Raw genomic sequence first — 24,722 nt, forward strand, 5'->3', positions numbered from 1 at the left:
TAATGCAGCTTGTGGCCACACCAGATACTGACACTTATTTTGATTTTGACCCTCCCCCTTTGTTCAGGGACACATTCTTCCATTTCTGTGGAACTTGTTCAGTTTGTCTCATTTGTTGAATCTTATGTTCATACAAATATTTACACGTGTTAAGTTTGCTGACAATAAACGCAGTTGACAGTGAGAGGACTTTTTGTTTTGTTGCAGAGTTTATTTGCCTGACAGCCCAGAACGAGACGGATTGTTTACACTGTACTAATTGAAATGAATGTGTGAGCAGTTGGCATGCTTATTCACATGGTCCAACATTGCCTTCTCTGCAGTGTCAGTCATAGAGGAAATTGGAAATGATCCCAAACAAACATCCTTCTGGGTGTTTTTGTGTCTTCTACTGTTTTGATCTCCTTCTCTTCCTCTCTGTCTCTGAAGTGTTATTTGGCTGTTAATTGGATTCCAGGCTGTATCACAACCGGCCATTATCGGGAGTTCCATAGGGTGGCTCACAATTGGCCCAATTGGCCTCATGTTAAATAAGAATTTGTTCTTAACTTAGTTGCCTAGTTAAATAAAATAAGTAAATACAATAAAAAATAAAGATGCATATTTGTTGGGTTACAATCTGCCAGATCAGATTGACCAAAAAAATCTCTGTTGCCACTTGGTGGAAATATGGTAACACTTGCTGCCCTCCCCTATAATACTAAAACATCTTTGTCGTCTTATAGAGAGTTTAGAAATGGGTGAGTTGAGTAGAGGTTCGATGAAGCATCATAATGATAAGCAGTGCAGTTTGACTAGGTAACACCAGAGGGCAGCATAGACCTTTATTTATCATGAGTTTCAGTGTCAATACACTAAAGAAGTGCATGACCGTATCCACCTGCTCTCAGTAGATCTGAATGAACCGGAGGCTGATTGGGTATTCTGACAAGTGTGGGCTGTTCAACTCCTCAACTCTTAGTCCATTGTTTTCCAATGAAGCTCCTGAATGCAGTGTGTTGGTCAGATCCTGTTAAAGCATGCCCGTTGCTGCTGTTAGAGTGGTGTTTGTCTTTTCATGTACTGTATACATTGCTACTGTTGCTCCAACTGTTCTGTTCTAATGACCTGTTCTTACTTACATTGCAGACGCAGACAAAGGTAAAAACACCCCTCTCCATATTGTTATGTTCTGACTGTGCTTTTATCACTGAGAGCTGACATGGTGTCATTAGCATTTTAATGAAGTTCTAAGTCCTTTTCTTTAATTGCCTTCTGGCTTGTCACAACATGGTGGCATGTGACGCTCTCATAGGCCCGATGAAACGGGGAGATACCAGCATTCCACAGTCAGTCGCCCTCTTAAGTGTCTGAGGGAGGGTTCCTCTCCAATACCACTGAAATTAAAACCCACTTCTATCCACTCATCACCCATCCACCAGACATGGTTTGCAGACCGAGGCTCGTGTTTCTGCAACTTCATACTTTGGAATGATAGTCCCTGTAATTATTTCCTGTGTATGTCTGGATGAAGGACTTGGCTGTGAAAAAAATTACATTGAAAGAAATGTAAGAGCTTTCAGAACTATGTTAAATGGTATTGACAAAAAAGCTTTAAGCTAATGGAACTGTAGAAGAGAATGTAGAATCTATACTACTTAGATGCACAGTACCTTGAATGTGGTTTGAATAGGCTACATTTCACTATCCTGATGAGGTTGTTATTAGCTCTTCTACTATCACAGTTGTGTTAGCCTGGGAAGGGTCGACTTGACCCAGACACACACCGCCTCTGTCAATAACTGTATTCTCCTGTCGTGGATAGACATACTGTCCCCATGGTTGTTGGCAGAGGAGATAATGGTTGCATTTCTGTTTGTCTCAGCCGGTAGGAAACAGTTTGCACGTCATGAATGGGCGCAGAAGGCTGCCTACCTGCTGGGCTGCACTCTAGAAGAGCTCTCCTCCTCCATCTTCAAGCACCAGGCCAAGGGCCCCCTGCCCAGAGCCAGCTCTATATGCCAGGGGACAGACGATGCAGCAGGAGACTTCTCAGGTACACCTGGGACTACACACACATGGCCCCTCAGCTCATCACCTGGGGGACACGCTCCTCTGAAAGTTGAAGCTTATCCAAGCAATGACTACCGCAGTCCCATAGTGGTTATTGATGGGTAGGTATACAACAAATATCAGGAGGATTTTTAGGAAGTCTTCCTTATGCATTGCCCTTGAAATAAGTATTTCATTCCATAGATAATTTTCACATCTACAGTACCTCAGAGTTTTATCAGGCGTTGACACACATACTTTGAAGGACATATATGCAGTTAGAACCATATCACAGGAGAACTGGACAGTTAGCCTTTATTTTACCGTGTCTATGTCCTCTCTTCTAAAACGCAGAAATCCATGCCTCATGGCACTGGGCACCTGGTAAACCTTACTGACATGGGATAACTTTCTCATCTGCGCAAAGGTTTACCAGATGCACACTGCATTGAGGTGTACATGTGGATGTGTGTGGTTTGATCTGAGCACTGCTGACAAGTCAAGTCTAAACTTTCCTAGATTACTCTGCTTTGTGAGTAGAATACAGAGCCAGTAGGATACAATAATGTTGCCACCCATCAGACATGGTTGGGATTTCCCGGTCTTCCTCTGTTACCACCTCAGGTTCAGGGGCAATGGTACTAGGTGTAGCTGGTTTCCTGCAGTTATCCCATTTCAAATGACACACTCACTGGAATGAGCCGAGCATTCCATGCCTGTGCTATGAACAGTGCTTTCGGAAAGTATTCGGATCCCTTTCCATTTTCCACATTTTGTTACGTTACAGCCTCATTCTAAAAATGTTCAAATATTTATTTCCCCATCATAATGACAAAGCAACAACAGGTTTTTATAATTTTTTTGCAAATTTATCAAATAAAAAAACAACTGAAATATTACGTTTACATAAGTAGTCAGACACTTTACTCAGTACTTTGTTGCAGCACCTTTGGTAGCGATTACAATCTTGGCACACATGTATTTGGGGAGTTTCTCCCATTCTTCTCTGCAGATCCTCCTAAGCTCTGTTAGGTTGGAAGGTGAGCGTCTCTGCACAGCTATTTTAAGGTCTTTCCAGAGATGTTCAAGTCCGGGCTCTGGCTGGCACTCAAGGACATTGAGACTTGTCCCGAAGCCACTCCTGTGCTGTCTTGGCTGCGTGCTTAGCGTCGTCGTCCTGTTGGAAAGTGAACCTTCACCCCAGTCTGAGGTCCAGAGCAGGTTTTAATTTCTCTGTACTTTGGTACATTCATCTTTCCCTGGATTCTGACTAGTCTCCCAGTAACTGCCTCTGAAAAACATCCTCAAAGCATGATGTTGCCACCACTACGCTTCACTGTAGGGATGGAGCCAGGTTTCCTCAAGGTGTGACGCTTGGTATTCCGGCCAAAGATTTCAATCTTGATTTCATCAGACCAGAGAATCTTGTTGGGAGTCTTTATGGGACTTCTGGACCTTCCGTCTGGCCACTCTACCATAAAGGCCTGTTTGGTGGAGTGCTGCAGAGGTGGTTGTCCTTCTGGAAGGAACTCTGGAGCTCTGTCAGAGTGATCATCTGGTTCTTGGTCACCTCCCAGACCAAGGCCATTCTCTCCTGATTGCTCGGTTTGGCCTTGCGGCCAGCTGTAGGAAGAGTCTTGGTGGTTCCCTTCTCCAGATCTGTGCCTCAACACAATCCTCTCTCGGAGCTCTACGGATAATTCCTTCGACCTCATGGCTTGGTTTTTGCTCTGACACACAGTCGACTGCGGGACCTTGTATAGACTGATGTGTGCCTTTCCAAATCATGTCCAGTCAATTGAATTTACCACACGTGCACTCCAAGTTGAAGAAGCATCTCAAGGATGATCAATGGAAATTGAAACGGGATGCACGGGAGCTCAATTTTGTGTCTCATAGCAAATGGTCTGAATACTTATGTAAATAAGCTAATTGAGATGTATATTTTTAATACATTTGCAATCATTTCTAAAAACCTGTTTTCAATTTGTCATTATGGGGTATTGTGTGTAGATTGCTGATTTAAAAAAAATATATTTTTAAAATCCATTTTAGAATAAAGCTGTAACAAAATGTGGAAAAGAAATCAAGGGGTCTGAATACTTTCCGAAGGCACTCTATGCTGTCTGATCTGATGATGGGGACGTTATGAATTTGTCTCTTCACTTATTCTCCCACCAGGTTCCAAGGCCACAGCCATGGAGTGTTTAGAAGCCATGGCATCTGGGCTGTACTCAGAGCTCTTCACCCTCCTTGTCTCCCTCATCAACCGGTTAGTCACCACTTTACCAGGGAGATGACGCAAGCATGCACCACTACAGCTCGTTCTCTGATTTTTTGTTGTTGTTGGTCTGACTGTGTGTGTGTGCGTGCCAGTGCTCTGAAGTCCAGCCAGCACTCTCTGTGCTCCCTGCTCATCGTGGACACCCCGGGCTTCCAGAACCCTCGCCTGGCCAAGCGGCAGCGCGGAGCCACCTTTGAAGAGCTCTGCCATAACTACACCCAGGAGCGCCTGCAGACACTGTTCTATCAGCGCACCTTTGTACAGGAGCTAGAGAGATACAAAGAGGTAGCTTAATATGAACAGTACACACACACACTAACTCATATGTAAACACACAGACACTTTTAAGGATTCAAATACACATACTGGACATAAGATGACACACTATTACTTCCTGTAAGCCATGGCAAATTAGAACTTCATAGATCTCATGGTTTCCACCCCCTCATCAATACTGTCAGTCACACAGTGAACCCATGTAATGGCCCATATGATTACCATTTCTCCTCCCCTGCCGGGCCCAAAGCGTGTTCACTCATCACTGGCTGTATGAGCTGGGTTGAGCTGCGAGGCAGTGGAGCTGCTTATGGGCCTCGCTGGCTGATGAAGAATAACACCTCTGTCTTTAACTGCCACTTCTCTTCAGACAGCAGATCTACTCTCTAATGCCAGTCTATACACCCGCCATAATAGGGCTGAATTATGCCTGACAACTCTGTCCTAACTGATGTGTGGCTAATCACCCCATTGCACAAAACACAATGGTTTCACTTTCATAGCCTGTAGCCATTTACCAGCAGTTTATGAGCAGATCTACTCTCTAATGCTAGTCTATACACCTGTCATAATAGGGCTGAATTATCCCTGACAACTCTGTCCTGATGTCTAATCACTCCCATTGTACAAAACACAATGGTTTTACTTTCATAGTCTGCCATTTGTCAACAGTTTTTGAGCAGTTTATAACAATTGTATTACTATTGTTATGTGTATATACTGTAGCTGATAATGAGTAACATAATGAACTAATTCCTAAAGTAGACAACTAAAAACTTGGTGCCCTTCAGATCTATGTTACTGTCATTGGTTCCTAATCATCCCCTCTGTCCCCCCTTAGGAAAACATAGAGCTCGCATTAGATGACATGGAGCCCAGCACATCTCTGTCTGTAGCTGCAGTAGACCAAGCGCCAAGTCAAGCCCTGGTAAGTACACTCCTTAGTGACGCAGCGGTGTAAGGCACTGCAGCTCAGTGCAAGAGGTGTCACTACAGACCCTGGTTCGATCCTGGGCTGTATCACAACCGGCCGTGATCAGGAGTCCCATAGGATAGTGCACAACTGGCCCAGCTTCTCCCAGGTTACAGGAGGGTTTGGTCGGGGTAGGCAGTCATTGTAAAATAAGAATGTGTTCGTAACTGATTTGCCTAGTTAAATAAAGGTTAAAAAAATATACAAAAATTAGCTATATTCACACGAGTTTACCTCATTGAGAATTTAAACGAAGTCCTGCTTTCTATGACCACAGCAGTCCTCTCACCTTTCTATGACCATGTAACGGTTCTCTTGGTTTGAAGGGGAGTCGGACCAAAATGCAGCATGTAGATTGCGATCCATGTTTTAATAAACAAACGTAACACGAATCTAAATACAAACACTACAAAAAACAATAAACGTAACGAAAACTGAAACAGCCTATACTTGTGTACACTAACACATAGACAGGAACAAGGACACTAAGGACAATCGCCCACGACAAACACAAAGAATATGGCTGCCTAAATATGGTTCCCAATCAGAGACAACGATAAACACCTGCCTCTGATTGAGAACCACTCCAGACAGCCATAGACTTTGCTAGATACCCCACTAAGCTACAATCCCAATACCAACACCAAAACCCCAAGAGAAAACACACCACAATACAAAAACCCCATGCTACACCCTGGCCTGACCCAATACATAAAGATAAACACAAAATACTTCGACCAGGGCGTGACAGACCATGGCAGCTTCATGCTGTACAGCAGTCCTCTCACCTTTCTGACCATGGCAGCTTCATGCTGTACAGCAGTTCTCTCACCTTTTCTATGGGATTTCAGTTTTGATATTGGCACAGGTCCAGTGACCCGTTATTTCACATGAACTCCCTTATGAATCGTTTGGCACTTTCAACTGCCAGATCTCTGTAATCATGGCACCCTGCCTCTCTGACTGCCACACAGTTCACAGTGCACCTTTATGCATATTATAATTACATTCATGAGTTCTTTGAGATTCACAGTGAGTCAGTCGAGAGTTATTTGATACATGTTTGCAGGTTTTATAATTTTCAGTTGAATATTTAGTTTATTTTTCACCTCAGAGTGAGCATGTTATATTAATGCCTGTGTAGAGGAACCAACAGGAAGAAATGTGAAGGAGAAGGAAGATATTTCATTCAGCAAACAAAACTAGGAAACTTACTCTGGTGGAAGAAAAGCTCTTTTTTTGCTTCTCCTCCAGTGTGTGCCATGGAAACAGAAATGATTCGGTGTTGACAGTGTCAGAGCTAGCTGTATAGTAATTCCTGGTTGGTTGCGTTGAGTACTCTGCTTTTTAAGGGGTCCTGGCCCTGCTGGAGCAGTCTTCAAAAGCACTGAACCAGTATACAGCAGATGGCTGCAAAAGGCCAAAGCCTTTTTAAAGGCTGACAAAAGCAAAAGAATGGCACCGCCCACAACATTAGAGAGCACTCTGTTGATGTCGAGACACAAGGATGAAAGCTGACAGTTGAATTTACACTGACACTCTTCAAATGTTGGCCCTTGACATTTAAAAACTCAGTACCCATGGGTTCACTGAAGGCTTTTAGTGGTCCAGGAAGAGGCTTTTTTTATATATGTGTGGGAGTGTGTGGCTGCGAGCGTGTGCACGTCCAATCTGACCAAGGGATTATTTATTTGTATATACAACAGTAGTAGTTATCATCCCTTAATGTTAAGTGTCAGAGTTTCCCCTATATTAATTTAGCCGCTGCTAAATCGTTGCCACTACTCCCCCCAAAAAATGTTCAGTGTAAACTTAAATGAGTAAGATCAGGTATATAGAAACGATAATGGTGCTATGTATTTACAAGATCATATTTGAGTCTTGACTAACAACCACCAAAATCAAAACTAGACAGTCAGGGAGAATTTAAAATTCACAAAATGTCATGGCATGGGGCCCCCCTTTTTTGGATTTTGTTATTTTTGAGTAACTCAGCATAAGAATACAGAAAAAGCCATGGCAAATTTTGTAGAATTGCAGGAAATTAGCTTCAAAACCCACTTTTTTTTTCTCTCAGCCGAATGGTAAAATGTGTAGAATTGCTGGGAATTGGCTTTAAAACAGCGCCATCGACCACGCCCCCCCTATCCCCAAAAACACTGAAGCATTTTGTTCAGTCTGCCAAGTGGGTATACATATTTATTTGTTTCATGGTCTGAGTGCTTTAGGTGCCCTTTGGCAATTCTAAGCAGGCTGCCATGTGCCATTTACTGAGAAGTGGCCTGATTTGATGGAGTGCTGCAGAGATGGTTGTCCTTCTGGAAGGTTCTCCCATCTCCACAGAGGAACTCTGGAGCTGTGTCAGAGTTGCCATCGGGTTTTTGGTCACCTCCCTCAGTTTGGCTGGGAAAATAACTATAGGAAGAGTCTTAGGTGTTCAAACTTCATCCATTTAAGAATGATGGAGGCCACTGTGTTCTTGGGGACCTTCAATGCAGCAGACAATTTTTTGGTACCCTTCCCCAGATCTGTGCCTCGACACAATCTTGTCTCTGATCTCTAGGGACAATTCCTTCGGCCTCATGGCTTGGTTTTCGCTCTGATATGCACTGTCAACTGTGGGACCTTATATAGTCTGGTTTGTGCATTTCCAAATCATGTCAGATCAATTGAATTTACCACAGGTGGACTTCAATCAATCAAGTTTTATAAACATCACAAGGATGATCAATGGAAACCGAATGCAACTGAGCTCAATTTCGAGTCTCATAGCAAAGGGTCTGAGTACTGTTATTGTTATTTATTTTTAAAACATTTGCAAACTTTCTAAACCTATCTGTCATTATGGGGTATTGTGTGTAGACTGATGGGGAGGAACATGTATTTAATCAGTTTTAGAATAAGGCTGTAACTTACATTTTTTTGGGGGGGAAAAGTCTAGGTCTGTATACTTACCGAATGCACTGTATATTCTTTAATTTAGAAAGAGCCATTTCAAGAGAAACGGTTTAGAGTTCTGTTATACCAAAAGTCTCAGTTGTGACTGGCATTCTAGTGATAATTGCTGAAGTGGCCTGTGTAGAGTGCAGGCTTCCTGAATGCTCTCTGAGCTCTTTCTCTGATACTAGACATAATGAGAGCCATGTCTAATGGCCTGTCTCTCTCTGGCGTCTGGACCTCACAAAACACACTACTACAATTGCTTTATTTTTTTATATATTTTTTTATTTTTTTTATTTTTTATATGCCATTTAGCAGACTCTTTTATTCAAAGCGACTTACAGTCATGTGTGCATACATTCTATGTATGGGTGGTCCTGGGGATCGAACCCACTACCCTGGCGTTACAAGCGCCATGCTCTACCAACTGAGCTACAGAAGGACCACAAAACTACTGTATTTTTCTGGTTGTTATTCAATTAAAGCCTTAATCTGAAAGCAGTGGACGTTTCTGAATACCCACACTGCACTCTAAATAGTAAGCATTTTGGGTATGCCAAAATCAAACATTTTATAGTATGTGAAATTTGAGCTTTAAATGGCAGGATGTCATACTAATTTTGTATTTTCGTCTGGTAGAATTCGATGCAGGCGCTTGAGGAAGAGAATAGTCTTTCGAGACGCGTGTGTTTGACAACATGATAATTACATAAGGTGACGCGCTGTACCAAAATGAACAAATGGTTGGAATGAAATCCATTGCTCATTAGATGACACATTCTCAGCCTAGTATGTTGATATTTGTTGCTTATTGCATAACTAAAGTGTGTTCGAAATAGTATGTAGCGTGATTAGTACACAGTATGTAGTTTTAGTAGTAGGCAAGACTGATTTTGGCCAGTGTTGTCAGTGAAATATTTTGGCGGTAAATATGATCAGTTGCCTCAATTACACTGTTTTTACTGTTTGTTGTGGAAATCTAGTCCGGAGAGTTGAGAAAGGTGCTGTGCTATTACAGGTGAAAAGCCTTGTAACAAACATTTGCCAACATTGCCAAAGGCTTATAGAATGATTCCTACAAAGTAGAGGGTTTTTATTATGAGAGCTGGCTTCACCTCAGGCCTTGGAGTGTGAGTATGACTGAGCTGGCCGAGAGTCTTTGCTGAAGTGAGAAAGTATGTATAGGTTGAAAAGCAAGCTATGGGCCCAGTAAGTCTTGTTTCTGTGTATTTTGGTGAGACTGGTGTTTCTACTGATATACAGTGCCTTCAGAAAGTATTCACACCCTTTGACTTTAGTCCCCTTGTTGTTACAGCCTAATGTCAACGTGGAATTATGTTTTAAGAAATGCTGAATTGGCTTGAGTCTAAGTATTCAACCCCTATGTTATGGCAAGATTAAATAAATTCAGGAGTAAAAATAGGATATAAGTTGCATGGACTCACTCTGTGTGCAGTAAGTGTTTAACATGATTTTTGAATAACTACATATGTAAGGTCCCTCAGTCGAGCAGTGAATGATTACATAATATGTAAGGTCCCTCATTCGAGCAGTGAATGATTACATCATATGCAAGGTCCCTCATTCGAGCAGTGAATGATTACATCATATGCAAGGTCCCTCAGTCGAGCAGTGAATGATTACATCATATGCAAGGTCCCTCAGTCGAGCAGTGAATGATTACATCATATGCAAGGGCCCTCAGTCGTGCAGTGAATGACTACATCATATGTAAGGGCCCTCAGTCGAGCAGTGAATGATTACATCATATGCAAGGGCTCTCAGTCAAGCAGTGAATGATTACATCATATGCAAGGGCCCTCAGTGAATGATTACATCATATGCAAGGGCCCTCAGTCGAGCAGTGAATGATTACATCATATGCAAGGGCCCTCAGTCGAGCAGTGAATGACTACATCATATGCAAGGGCCCTCAGTCGAGCAGTGAATGACTACATCATATGCAAGGGCCCTCAGTCGAGCAGTGAATGACTACATCATATGCAAGGGCCCTCAGTCGAGCAGTGAATTTCAAACACAGATTAAACCACAAAGACCAGGGAGGTTTTCCAATGCCTCACAAATAAGGGCACCTATTGGTAGATGGATAAAACTATTTTAAAAAGCAGACAATAAAAATACCTTTTGAGCATGGTAAAGTTATTAATTACACTTTGGATGGTGTATCAATACACCCAGTCACTACAAAGATACAGGTGTCCTTCCTAACTCAGTTGCTGGAGAGGAAGGAAAACACTCAGGGATTTCACCATGAGGCCAATGGTGACTTTAAAATAGTTACATAATTTTATGGCTGTAATAGGAGAACTGAGGATGGATCAACAAAATTGTAATTACTCCACAATACTAACCTAAATGACCTAAAAGAGTGAAAAGGAAGCCTGTACAGAATACAAATATTCTAAATCATGCATCCTGTTTGCAATAAAGCACAAAAGTAAAACTGCAAAAAATGTGGCAAAGAAAGGTACTTGATGTTCTGAACACAAAGCAATATGTTTGGGGCAAATCCAACATCACATCAGAGTAGCCCTCTTCATATTTTCAAGCATAGTGGTGACTGCATCATGTTATGGGGTATGCTTGTCATCCGCAAGGACTAGGGTTTTTTTGGGGGATAAAAAATTAACGGAATAGAGCTAAGCACAGGCAAAGTCCTAGAGCAAAACCTGGTTCAGGCTGCTTTCCACCAGACACTGGGAGACAAATTTACCGTTTTAGCAGGACAATAACCTAAAATACAAGGCCAAATGTACACGAGTTGCTTACCACAACGACATTGAATGTTCCTGAGTGGTCTAGTTACAGTTTTGACTTAAATCTTCTTGAAAGTCTATGGCAAGACCTGGAAATGGTGGCTAGCAATGATCAACAACCAACTTGACAGACGTTGAATAATGTGCAAATATTGTACAATCCATAGAGACTTACCCAGAAAGACTCACAGCTGTCATTTCTGCCAAAGGTGTTTCTAACATGTATTGACTCAGGTGTGTGAATAACTTGTTTTTAGGATTTTAAAAAAATCTCTCACTTTTTCATTATGGGGTATTGTGTATAGATGGGTTTGTACCACAACAAAATGTGGAATACGTCAAGGGGTATGGATACTTTCTGAAAGCACTGTACAACCATCCGAAGGACTGGGTAGAGGCATGTCTGACCAGTGTATGTGTGTGTGCCAGGTGCGGACGCTGAGGACTGATGAGGCTCGGGGCCTGTTGTGGCTGATGGAAGAGGAGGCTCTGCAGCCTGGGGCTTCAGAGGATACTCTACTGGGACGCCTCTTCCTTTACTATGGCCCTGCTGAGGGAGAGGGCAAAGGTGAACACATACACAGTCAAATCTGTTATTCATCACTCACTCAGTCACACACACACATACGAGAAAGTTAGAGGCACAAAGATCATACCACCAAGGGATGCTAACCTCCATTACCAATAACAGAGGAGGTTAGTAAATATACTGTTTGGTGATTGATTTATTTGTCGGTTGTTTTCTTCATATACATTCGGAAACTATTCAGACCCGTTGACTTTTTCCAAATGTTATGTTACAACCTTATTCTAAAATTGATTAAATAGTTACCCCCCCCCCCCCCTCATCAATCTAAACACAATACCCCATAATGACAAAGTTAAAACAGGTTTGGGTATGATGCTACAAGCTTTGCACACCTGTATTTGGGGAGTTTCTCCCATTCTACTCTGCAGATCCTCTCAAGTTCTGTCAGGTTGGATGGGGAGTATCGCTGCACAGATGTTTTCAGGTGTCTCCAGAGATGTTCAAGTCCGGTCTCTGGCTGGGCACTCAAGGACATTGAGACTTGTCCCGAAGACTTGTCTTGGCTATGTGCTTAGGGTCGTTATCCTGTTGGAAGGTGAACCGTTGCCTCGGTCTGAGGTCCTTAGCGCTCTGGAGCAGGTTTTCATCAAGGATCTCTCTGTACTTTGCTCCAATTCATCTTTCCCTTGATCCTGACTTGTCACAGTCCCTGCGTCTAAAAAAACATCTCCACAGCCTGATGCTGCCACCACCATGCTTCACTGTAGGGATGGTGCCACCACCATGCATCACCGTAGGGATGGTGCCAGGTTTCCTCCAGACGTGACGCTTGGCATTCAGGCCAAAGAGTTCTATCTTGGTTTCATCAGACCAGAGAATCTTGTTTCTCATGGTCTGACTCCTTTAGGTGCCTTTTGGCAAATCCCAAGCGGGATGTTGTGCATTTTACTGAGGAGTGGCTTCAGTCTGGCCACTCTACCGTAAAGGCCTGATTTGGTGGAGTGCTGCAAAGATGGTTGTCCTTCTGGAAGGTTCTCCCATCTCTACAGAGGCACACCTCCCTGACCAAAGCCCTTCTCCCCCGATTGCTCAGTTTGACCGACAGCTCTAGTAAGATTCTTGGTGGTTCCAAACTTCTTCCATTTAAGATTGATGGAGGCCACTGTGTTCTTGGGGACCTTCCCCAGATCTGTGCCTCAATACAATCCTGTCTCAGAGCTCTACGGATTCCTTCGACCTCATGACTTTCATGCATAGTCAACTGTGGGGCCTTATATAGACGGGTGTTGTCCTTTACAAGTCATGTCCAATCATATGAATTTACCACAGGTGGACTCCAATCAAGTTGTAGAAACAAGGATGATCAATGGAGACAGGATACATCTGTTTCTCAATTTTGAGTCTCATAGCAAAGGTTCTGAATACTTGTAAATAAGGTACTTGTAAATGTAAATACGTTATTTCTGTTTATTGTTCGCAAACATTTCTAAAAAAAATTTTTTCCGGCTTTGTCATGGAGTATTATTGAGGATTACATTTTTTGGGGGGGGAATAGGGCTGTAATGTGGGAAAAGTCAAGGGGGTCTGAATACTTTCCGAATGCACTTCATGTTCATTGCCACACAATGCACACATTATATACATCCATCTACGCATCCGAACATTCATTGAAATACATAACTGTTATCAACTCCTTTTCCCTCCTCTACCTGTCAGGTCACACCTTGTTGCTGAAGAGTGGGAAGCCTCATCACTTTCTGTTGGGTCACAGTCATGGGACAGACTGGGTGGAGTATGACGCCCGTGGTTGGCTGAGCCATGCCAAACAGAACCCTGCCTCTACCAACGCAGGGAGTCTCCTGCAGGACTCACAGAAGTAAGATCCACATAATGTTTTAGCTTGATTGGCAATGCTTGCAACACACGTCTGACCTGATCTGGTTCTCTCTCCTTTCCAGGAAGAACATTAGTGGTCTGTTTATGAGCCGAGGAGGCGGGGCCACCACCCTGTCAGGCTCCATCGCGGGCCTGGAGGGTGTTTCCCAGCTGGCCTTGCGGCGCGCTACCAGCATGAGGAAGACTTTCACCACTGGAGTGGCGGCCGTCAAGAAGAAGTCCCTCTGCATCCAGATCAAACTACAAGTGGTGAGAGGCTGCAAGCTGTCTGCAGAGGGCAGGTCTGTTGGAGAGCAGGAAAGCGAGAGGGCTTCCCAAAAAATCATATTTACCCTTCTGCTCCTGTAACAGTCTGGGCATATCTAGCTAAGTTGCGTTGGGCCACAGGGTCTCTCATTTAAATCCAACACATGGGCTGATTCAGTGATAGGAGTCATTTAATTAGCACTGCCTAATATATCCCCTACCCCGGGGAGAGGTGTCCGCATAGCGCTTGGGGATCATCCATCTTCCTGTGTTTTTACCATACTATTCCAGCTTGAAAGGGTAGGCACTAGGAGCCGCCCTCGTGTAGGGCCTAGGCATCAGATTTCCTGCTCCTGAGAGTACTTTCCTTAACTATACCATTTATTAAAACCCAGGTGGATTATTTCATAAGATTGCTTAATGCATGAAATGTGCTATTATATCCATTAGTGAGAGCCAGTGTATAGAGCCTGTGCTTGTGTTTTAAAAGTTTGGTCTCTGTTTAGGCTGGCTATTCTCTCGATGCATGTTGAGGCCTTGCCCTCTCTCATGGCTCTCACTGTTACCATTTCAGTCCCAGCTAACTCTCCTATCTCCTGTAGGACGCTCTGCTGGACACTGTGCGGAGGTCCAGGGTTCACTTTATCCACTGCTTGCTGCCCAATGCTGATGCCCTGGGGGCAGGCAGAGGGGAGTTGGAGGCCCAGGGGGACAGTGGAGACTCTGGCCTGATGCAGCTGGATGTGGTCCTGCTCCGGTCTCAGCTCCGTGGCTCCAAGCTGCTGGACGCTCTCAGAATCTACAGACAAGGTAAGAGGCTGTGGATATTAGAATAGGAAGGTCTGGAAGGGTCTCTCAAACCAAATGATCTTCACAAACAACAGTGTTTAAAATAAATATTCATGTAAAATTTTATTTGTTTAGCTTTATAACCTTACCCCCTATCTCCTTGTCTGTACAGGATACCCTGATCACATGGTCTTCTCCGAATTTTGCCGCCGCTTCGACGTGCTGACACCACACCTGACCAAGAAACTTGGCCGCAACTACATAGTGAAGGATGAGAAGAAGGTGAGTATTTTTCTGTGTGTTTTGGAGAAAATAATATGATTCAGGCCAACAACGGAGGTCTGCATTGTTATATTAATGAGCTGTTCTTATCTAGGCATAACTCACTTTAATAACTCTACCCACATGTATATATTACCTCGACGAACCGGTGCCCCCGCACATTGACTCTGTACCTTTACCCCCTGTATATAGCCTCGCTATTGTTATTTTACTGCTGCTCTTTAATTATTTGGTACTTTATTTATATTTCTTAGGTATTTTTCTTAAAACTGCACTGTTGGTTAAGGGCTTGTAAGTAAGCATTTCACTGTAAGGTCTACCTACACCTGTTGTGTTCGGCGCATGTGACAAGTAACATTTGATTTGAGCTGAATAGACCATCTCCTCCTTGGCTGTCAGTAGCCCACTGACAGAGGAATAAACCTCTATTAATCAGGGCCATTGTGATGACCTTATCATCTTATCCCCAGCTGCATCCAATCAAAGTTTATTTGTCACGTGCGCCAAATACAACAGTGAAATGCTTACTTACAAGCTCTAATCAATAGTTCGGAGGGAAAAAGGTGCGTGTGTGTGTGTGTAGGTAAATAAATAAAACCACAGTAAAAAGACATTTGAAAATAAGAGTAGCAAGGCTATATACAGACACTGGTTAGTCAGGCTTATTGAGGTAGTATGTACATGTAGGTATGGTTAAAGTGACTGCATATATGATGAACAGAGAGTAGCAGCAGCGTAAAAGAGGGGTTGGCGGGTGGCGGGACACAATGAAGATAGCCCGGTTAGCCAATGTGGGAGCACTGGTTGGTCGAGCTAATTGCGGTAGTATGTACATGAATGTATAGTTAGGGGCGGCAGGGTAGCCTAGTGGTTAGATTGTTGGACTAGTAACGGAAAGGTTGCAAGTTCGAATCCCCGAGCTTGACAAGGTACAAATCTGTCGTTCTTCCCCTGAACAGGGAGATATAAGTCTCCAGCTTCAGTGATTATGGCAATTTGTTCCAGTCATTGGCAACAGAGAACTGGAAGGAAAGGCAGCCAAAGGAAGTGTTGGCATTGAGGATGACCAGTGAAATATACCTGCTGGTGAGCGTACGGTGGGTAGGTGTTGCTATGGTGACCAGTGAGCTGAGATAAGGCGGGGCTTCACCTAGCAAAGACTTACAGATGACCTGGATCTAGTGGGTTTGGCGACAAATATGTAGTGAGGGCCAGCCAACGAGCGTACAGGTCGCAGTGGTGTGTAGTATATGGGGCTTTGATGACAAAAAGGATGGCACTGATAGACTACATCCAGTTTACTGAGTAGAGTGTTGGAGGCTATTTTGTAAATGACATCGCCGAAGTCAACGATCGGTAGGATAGTCAGTTTAACGAGGGTATATTAGGCAGCATGAGTGAAGGAGGCTTTGTTGCGAAATAGGAAGCTGATTCTAGATTTAATTTTGGATTGGAGATGCTTAATGTGTGTCTGGAGGCAGAGTTTACAGTCTAACCAGTCACCTAGTTATTTGTAGTTGTCCACATTATTTATAAGTCAGAACCGTCCAGAGTAGTGATGCTAGTCGGGCGGGAGGTTGCGGGCAATCGGTTGACGAGCATGCACTTAGTTTTACTAGCATTTAAAAGCAGATTGAGGCCATGGAAGAAGTGTGTTGTATGGCATTGAAGCTCGTTTGGAGGTTTGTTAGTACAGTGTCCAAAGAAGGGCCAGATGAAAACAGAATGGTGTCGTCTGCGTGGAGGTGGATCAGAGAATCACCAGCAGCAAGAGCTCCATCATTGATATATACAGAGAAAAGAGTCTGCCCGAAAATTGAACACTGTGGCACCCCCATAGACTGCCAGAGGTCCGGACAACAGGCCCTCCGATTTGACACACTGAACTCTGTCTGAGACGTAGTTTGTGAACCAGGTGAGGCAGTCATTTGAGAAGCCAAGGCTACCGAGTCTGCCGATAAGAATGCGGTGATTGACAGAGTCGAAAGCTTTGGCCAGGTTGATGAAGACTGCTGCACAGTACTGTCTTTTATTGATTGCGGTTATATCGTTTCGGACCTTGAGCAGCGTGGCTGAGGTGCACCCATGATCAGCTCGGAAACCAGATAGCATAGTGGAGAAGGTACTGTGTGATTCAAAATGGTCAGTGATCTGTTTGTTAACTTGGTTTTTGAAGATTTTTAGAAAGGCAGGGAAGGATGGAAATAGGTCTATAACAGTTTGGATTTAGAGTGTCTCCGCCTTTTGAAGAGGGGGATGACCGCAGCAGCTTTCCAACAATTTTTCAACAATTTCGTCCGATAAATTTAGAAAGACAGGGTCCAGATTTTATAGCCCAGCTGATTTGTAGGGATCCAGATTTTGCAGCTCTTTCAGAACATCAGCTGTCTGGATTTGGGTGGGGGGGGGGGGTGCTGAGATGTTGGTAGGGGTAGCCAGGTGGAAAGCATGGCCAGCCATAGAAAAATGCTTATTGAAATTCTCAAATATCGTGTTTATCGGTGGTGACAGTGTTTCCTAGCCTCAGTGCAGTGGGCAGCTGGGTGGTGGTGCTCTTTTTCTCCATTGACTTTAGTGTCCCAAAACATTTTGGAATTAGTGCTACAGGATGCAAATTTCTGTTTGAAAAAGCTAGCCTTAGCTTGACTAACTGAGTATATTGGTTCTTGACTTCCCTGAAAAGTTGCTTATCGCAGAATGCCACAGGATGTTTTTGTGCTGGTCAAGCACAGTCAAATCTGGAGTGAATCAAGGGCTATATCTGTTCTTAGTTCTCAATTTTTTTGATTGGGGCATGCTTTTTAAGATTGTGAGGAAAGCACTTTTTAAAAAGCAACCAGGCATCCTCTACTGATGGGATGAGGTCAATATCCTTTCAGGATACCCGGGCCAGGTCGATTAGAAAGGCCTGCCCGCTGAAGTGTTTTAGGGAGCTCTTGAGTGATGAGGGGTGGTCGTTTGACCGCGGACCCATTACGCAAGCACGCAATGAGGCAGTGATTGCTGAGATCCTGGTTGAAGACAGCAGAGGTGTATTTAGAGGGCAAATTGGTCAGTATGATATCTATGACGGTGCCCATGGTAGGGTAGCCTAGTGGTTAGAAGGTTGCAAGTTCAAACCACCGAGCTGACAAGGTACAAATCTGTCGTTCTGCCCCTGAACAGGCAGTTAACCCACTGTTCCTAGGCCGCCATTGAAAATAAGAATTTGTTCTTAACTGACTTGCCTAGTTAAATAAAGTAAAATAAATAAATAGGGTTATATTTTTAGGGTTGTACCTGGTAGGTTCCTTGATAATTTGGGTGAGATTGAGGGCATCTATCTTAGATTGTAGGATGGCCGGGGTGTTAAGCATGTCCTAGTGTAGGTCACCTAACAATATGAACTCTGAAAATAGGTGGGTGGGTAAGCAATTCACATATGGTGTCCAGGGCACAGCTGGGGGTTGAAAGGGGTCTATAACAAGCGGCAATGGTGAGACTTGTTTCTGTAAAGGTGGATTTTTAAAAGTAGAAGCTCAAATTGTTTGGGCACAGACCTGGATAGCCTGCAGAGTTCTGTCATACTATCTCTGCCGTAGATTGCAACTCCGCCCCCTTTGGCAGTTCAATCTCGTCGGAAAATGCATTTGTTTATGTGAGATGTCACTGGCGAGAGGGTCTGATGGTTAAAGGTCCAATGTAGCTATTTTTTTTATCTCAATATCAAATCATTTCTGGGTAACAATTAAAACATTTACAAAAATGTCTTCTTAGAAAAGAGCAATTTCTCAAAGAATTTTGCTAGGACTGTCTGGGATTGATCTGATTGGAGAGGGAAAAACTAGCTGTTATTGGCCTTTTTCTTATTGGTTTATTAACTAATTGGTGATGTCACCAGGCAGGCCAGAATTTCAGGCGGTTTGTTCAAACAGCTCTTACACTAAAAGGGCATTTTCATTTTCACAGTAGTATTACACTCCTAGTGTGTAAATGTATATAAAACACAGGAACATCACTGGTCCATTGACTGTACTGAGCCTTATTAAAGTGTTTCAGTGTAATCCAACCTGTGAAGGGAGGATTGCTAATGAGTGTTTTTCTCTGAGGGTATCTATCAATGAGAGTCAATTGTGTATCGGCCCCTTGCAAGCGGAGCCCGGCTGAAGTGAAACAGAGGGGAACTGAACATATGGGGGAGCAAGAGTGTTGTGGCAAAAAAAAAAAAATATATATATATATATAAGCAGATTTCCCCTGCGTCAGCTTCTCGGAACGGGGTTTCTTTGGAAATGGCATCAGACAAAAGACCCCCAGTGCTCTGGGCTGCAGCCCCTCTCACAGTGCAATCTAGAAGACTGCTATGGGGCCAAGACTACCATGGGGCCCGGAAGAATGAGCCTGGAGCAGGTAGATTCTGAAGAACAAGCTGTCTGGTCAGTTTTCATTTGCTGCTCTCTCTGCACAGCCTCTACTCTCTAGAAAGGAGAGGGTGCAGATTGGGGGCAGAGGTGTGAGGGGAGAATGTGAAAGGAATATAGTTCAGGATTCTGTCAATCTGTCTGATAAGAGAAGTAGTTGTTGGGCTCCTCTGTGTTAGCCGTCAAGTCCGCGGGGCAGGGACTGATCTGTGTGTGTTTCCAGGCTGTGGAGGAGCTGCTTGAGTCCCTGGACCTGGAGAAGAACAGCTATCACATGGGACTGAGCAGGGTGAGTACCACTACTACCACAGTAAAACCTCACACCTTGAATGAGTCACTTGTAAAACTACCTCTGTTCATATTATTATATTGTGTGTTAGAGGTTATAGAAACTCAAACTGTTGTTGCATACAGTAGATTCCCTTAATTTGTAGCTATAGATTCCTCCTTCCAGGTGTTTCTCCTTGAGGAATGTGTTTGTCACTGGGTGAACTGTCTGGAAAGTGTTGGCTGCCCTGGAAGTCTCTTTACTGTGGAGGATGGATGTGAGAGCCATGCCTGCCTTCCAGCCTCACTGGGAGACGCACAATCATGTCTCATTTGTATTCATTTCATTATGGAGTAGTTTCTGGCAGTTGATGGACTTGTTTAATCCCATCAGCTCGGAAGTGGCCCAAAGCCTTCAAGAAAATCAGGAGAAACAACAGTGGGAGAAACAATGGCTCCTATGCTCCCAGATGCTGGTAATTTTACTGGGCCATATTACAACATTGGAGAGACGGTAATTGTTTTGTAGATCGCTGCAGTTGCCTTCGGGGTTTGAAGTTTATCTGGGCTCCGGAGTAGATTAACACCAAAATGGTGCTTCACACAGCATTCCAACGGCGTCCTAGAAACAGCAGTGGTCCCAGCAGAATGCCAAATAACAGCAGCACCTTCTCATGACACTGGCCCACGCAACAATCACTGTGGTAAACACTGTCACAACAGGAAGTCACATGGCTAATGAGCTGGAGTCATATTTGATGTATCCATTTGGATCATGATATAACCCAGACGGCGGTTACAGGATGGACAAAGTACGGCTGACACGTCATTCTTTCCAGCACCCTCTGTGCAGAATGTTTCTAAGAGGGCAAAAGAGAAACATCAGTTTGATTTTAAAGCCAATTTCATGACATTGTACAGTATGTTCCCCTCTTCTCCATATCGGGCTAGATACTATATCTAAAGCGGAAATTGATTGTTAAATATACACTGCCCCAAAAAATAAAGGGAACACTTAAACAACACAATGTAACTCCATGTCAATCACACTTCTGTGGAATCAAACTGTCCACTTAGGAAGCAACATTGATTGACAATAAATTTCACATGCTGTTGTGCAAATGGAATAGACAACAGGTGGATATTATAGGCAATTAGCAAGACACCCCCAATATAGGAGTGGTTCTGCAAGTGGTGACCAGACCACTTCTCAGTTCCTATTTCTCCTGGCTGATGTTTTGGTCACTTTTGAATGCTGGCGGTGCTTTCACTGTAGTGGTAGCATGAGACTGAGTCTATAACCCACACAAGTGGCTCAGGTAGTGCAGCTCATCCAGGATGGCACATCAATGCGAGCTGTGGCAAGAAGGTGTGCTGTGTCTGTCAGCGTAGTGTCCAGAGCATGGAGGCGCTACCAGGAGTCAGGCCAGTACATCAGGAGACGTGGAGGAGGGCAACAACCCAGCAGCAGGACCGCTACCTCCGCCTTTGTGCAAGGAGGAGCAGGAGGAGCACTGCCAGAGCCCTGCAAAATGACCTCCAGCAGGCCACAAATGTGCATGTGTCTGCTCAAACGGTCAGAAACAGACTCCATGAGGGTGGTATAAGGGCCCGATGTCCACAGGTGGGGGTTATGCTTACAGCCCAACGCCGTGCAGGACGTTTGGCATTTGCCAGAGAACACCAAGATTGGCAAATTCGCCACTGGCGCCCTGTGCTCTTCACAGATGAAAGCAGGTTCACACTGAGCACATGTGACAGTCTGGAGACGCTGTGGAGAACGTTCTGCTGCCTGCAACATCCTCCAGCATGACCAGTTTGGCGGTGGGTCAGTCATGGTGTGGGGTGGCATTTCTTTGGGGAGCCGCACAGCCCTAAATGTGCTCGCCAGAGGTAGCCTAACTGCCATTAGGTACCGAGATGAGATCCTCAGACCCCTTGTGAGACCATATGCTGGTGCGGTTGGCCCTGGGTTCCTCCTAATGCAAGACAATGCTAGACCTCATGTGCCTGGAGTGAGTCAGCAGTTCCTGCAAGAGGAAGGCATTGATGCTATGGACTGGCCCGCCCGTTCCCCAGACCTGAATCCAATTGTGCACATCTGGGACATCATGTCTCGCTCCATCCACCAACGCCACGTTGCACCACAGACTGTCCAGGAGTTGGCGGATGCATTAGTCCAGGTCTGGGAGGAGATCCCTCAGGAGACCATCCGGCACCTCATCAGGAGCATGCCCAGGCGTTGTAGGGAGGTCATACAGGCACGTGGAGGCCACACAAACTACTGAGCCTTATTTTGACTTGTTTTAAGGACATTACATCAAAGTTGGATCAGCCTGTAGTGTGGTTTTCCACTTTCATTTTGAGTGTGACTCCAAATCCAGACCTCCATGGGTTGATAAATTTGATTTGCATTGATGATTTTGTTGTCAGCACATTCAACTATGGGAAGAAAAAAGTATTTAATAAGAATATTTCATTCATTCCGATCTAGGATGTGTTATTTTAGTGGTCCCTTCATTTTTTTGAGCAGTGTAGTTCCATGTCCACAGCTAAAAACAAATGTCACCTAATTTTAATTTCTAAATTCTGGTCACCTTACTTTATTTGTATGGGTCAGTTTCAACTCCTGGTTCTTTCATGTATGTCAGGGAGGTTGGGTCATTAATGCTGGAGCCTGGCTATGGAGGCCTTGGATAGAGACGCCACTCCCATCAATATCTATCCTTCGCCTTAAGGAGCTGAATGACTGCTAGTCGATGCTGCATGACTGAATGACTGATTATGTCTTTGTGTGTGTGAATGACAGGAGCATGTGATGTTCCTTTAAATCTGTTTCACCTCTGACCTAGCCAATAGGGACACAATGCTAACACTGTCAGAGATAACGACTTAATCATCCAATAGATTGCCTTCTCTCCTTTTCTTTAGACTACAAGGGGTGGATTATCACCTTTCCATTTAATGTCATCTATTTGTACAGTAGGTGCTAAAAAGGCAGATACTTTCTTGAGGTCAATTATGTGCCAAAATTGTTGGAATCCGCTGCGAAATTAAACAAACATGACTATTTCCCTTCTGTTTGATGAACTAAAAAGTGTGTACTTTCGTCCCTAGTTGTTCTTCAGAGCAGGGACCTTGGCAAAACTGGAGGAGCAGAGGGATGAGCAGACCAGACACAACATCACCCTGTTCCAAGCAGCCTGCAGTGGATACCTGGCCAGACAGGCCTACAAGAAGAGGGAGGTAGGCATGACTCCACCACGGCTTCACGGTCATCCAGTTAGCTGCTGCTTCTTGGAGTGTACCTGTCAGAGAAGAAAGCCAGGATTTAACGGTATAAACAGGGAAGGAGACAGAGCTGTACTTTATATGTCAAGGCTATGACTGTGACTGTCCAATATATATTTTATAGTTTGAAATCCAGGATTTATTTTCCATGATTTACATAAATAAATAATTTTGAGACTGAGAAAAAAAATTGGGAGATATGGTTACCTATTTCTGTTATGTTTCACTTTGTCCTGCGTTGTTGGTCGGAGCTAAAACAATGTCACTGTACCCTGTAATTAAATTTCCAACCCTGAACATGTGATTATTACTCTCTAACTAATCTAATATGGCTTTAAGCTTTCTGAGAAACGGACATGCACGGCAATATCTTCCATAGTAGGTCTAGGGGAATTTAGTTTATTGCTTTAGCTATTTTTGTTATCATTGGATCTATTTAAGAGTTGTGATAAAATGTCTACAACATAAGCAGCGTTTGAGTAATGGGTATGTGGTGGAAATAGGAACCCGGGAAAAACCCAATGCTTCTCTCTTATGAAGTTCAGCGGTTGAGGCATGCTGAGGGGGAGGAGCGCTATTTAATCGGTTGGAAGGGCAGGAAATCTGCACTGCGGAACTGTGTGATGGCTAATTGTAGCATTACTAAATCCATTAACACTGCTAGACTACTTTTTTTTCTGAATGCCTTCTCTGTTTTCCCAATAGAAAGATAAGATTCAATTGATTTTTTTCTTGTAAAATCTTTGTCTCTGAACTAAAGTTCAGGTTTTTGTGTGGTGAGATACCGTACTCAATTATGGATGATGGCTAAGGTTCTCTGATTTCATCTGGCTAAGAGTGGTTGTTTCATTTCAGTGTATCGACAGTTATTTCTATTCCAGTGGACAAATGGAAGTCTAAAGAGTTATTTGTTTGAGTAATTCTTGGTTTAGTGGTTCATTGTTCACCAGGTTTGGGCTCAATACGAATTGAAGACTGTCAATTTAGGAAGTTAACTAAAATGACCATTCCATAATCAAAAATAAAAGGGCATTTATTGTCAATAACTTCTCAAACTGAAAAGTAGAAGCTATTTATGAAAACGTTTTTTTACATTTTCAGTATTTTAAATTCAAATCACTTCCTGACTTGACTGCCTTCAATTCAAATTGAGCCAACCCTGCTGTTCACTGGAAATATCCGGTTTTTGACCCAATTTGAACATTCTGACTTTTTTTTAGATAATGTACAGTCTGTTACATAATAAAGTCATAGATCTAGATTACCTATAAAACAATAAGGTTTTCATTTTGAAACCTCTAGTCAGTGTGATAATGATGATAGACCAGGCCATGTGCATTTCTGTCTGCCCTGAAAATCACCTGAATGGCAAATATATGCAGTAGGTAAAAAAGTAGTTATTCCAAATGCACCAGCCCTAGACCAGTGTAATTGGAGGAATGCGGTGAAGTGCTATATTACTGTGTCGAGTTCTCTCACCCTCCCTCCCTTCTCCCTCCCTCTCCAGCAGGAAGATAAACTATTTGTGTCTATCCAGAGGCCTGTCTTATAATAATGATTGTATAGTAAAACCCACTAGGGCTCTCGCTCAGTCTTCCCCGTTCATGAAATTTGATTAGGCTTCCATGATTCCACTTTCACTGTATGACGTATCAGTTCTTAACATAGATGTGCCGTGGTTAGATGAAATACACTGAGGATGTTAGGAATGTGTTCTATAGCAGCGGCAACGGAGATGAGC

At 43.6% G+C, this 24,722-nt stretch overlaps 1 protein-coding gene across 2 annotated transcripts in view; it reads left to right on the forward strand.

Annotated features, from left to right (window-relative positions):
- Positions 1-24,722, forward strand: part of LOC124000361 (unconventional myosin-XVIIIa-like) — a 117,519-nt gene that overhangs the window by 38,807 nt on the left and 53,990 nt on the right. The window contains exons 10-21 of one of the 2 annotated variants that reach the window (XM_046306667.1): positions 1,129-1,140; positions 1,865-2,035; positions 4,213-4,303; positions 4,408-4,600; positions 5,433-5,519; positions 11,711-11,849; positions 13,527-13,686; positions 13,769-13,955; positions 14,555-14,762; positions 14,914-15,023; positions 19,647-19,712; positions 22,808-22,936. In XM_046306667.1, the coding sequence (XP_046162623.1) occupies positions 1,129-1,140; positions 1,865-2,035; positions 4,213-4,303; positions 4,408-4,600; positions 5,433-5,519; positions 11,711-11,849; positions 13,527-13,686; positions 13,769-13,955; positions 14,555-14,762; positions 14,914-15,023; positions 19,647-19,712; positions 22,808-22,936 (1,553 nt within the window). The remainder of the gene's footprint in view (positions 1-1,128; positions 1,141-1,864; positions 2,036-4,212; positions 4,304-4,407; positions 4,601-5,432; positions 5,520-11,710; positions 11,850-13,526; positions 13,687-13,768; positions 13,956-14,554; positions 14,763-14,913; positions 15,024-19,646; positions 19,713-22,807; positions 22,937-24,722) is intronic. The other variant, XM_046306668.1, reaches the window with a different exon arrangement.

The sequence above is a fragment of the Oncorhynchus gorbuscha genome, linkage group LG16 (assembly GCF_021184085.1).
Source record: "Oncorhynchus gorbuscha isolate QuinsamMale2020 ecotype Even-year linkage group LG16, OgorEven_v1.0, whole genome shotgun sequence".
Lineage (NCBI taxonomy): Eukaryota > Metazoa > Chordata > Actinopteri > Salmoniformes > Salmonidae > Oncorhynchus > Oncorhynchus gorbuscha.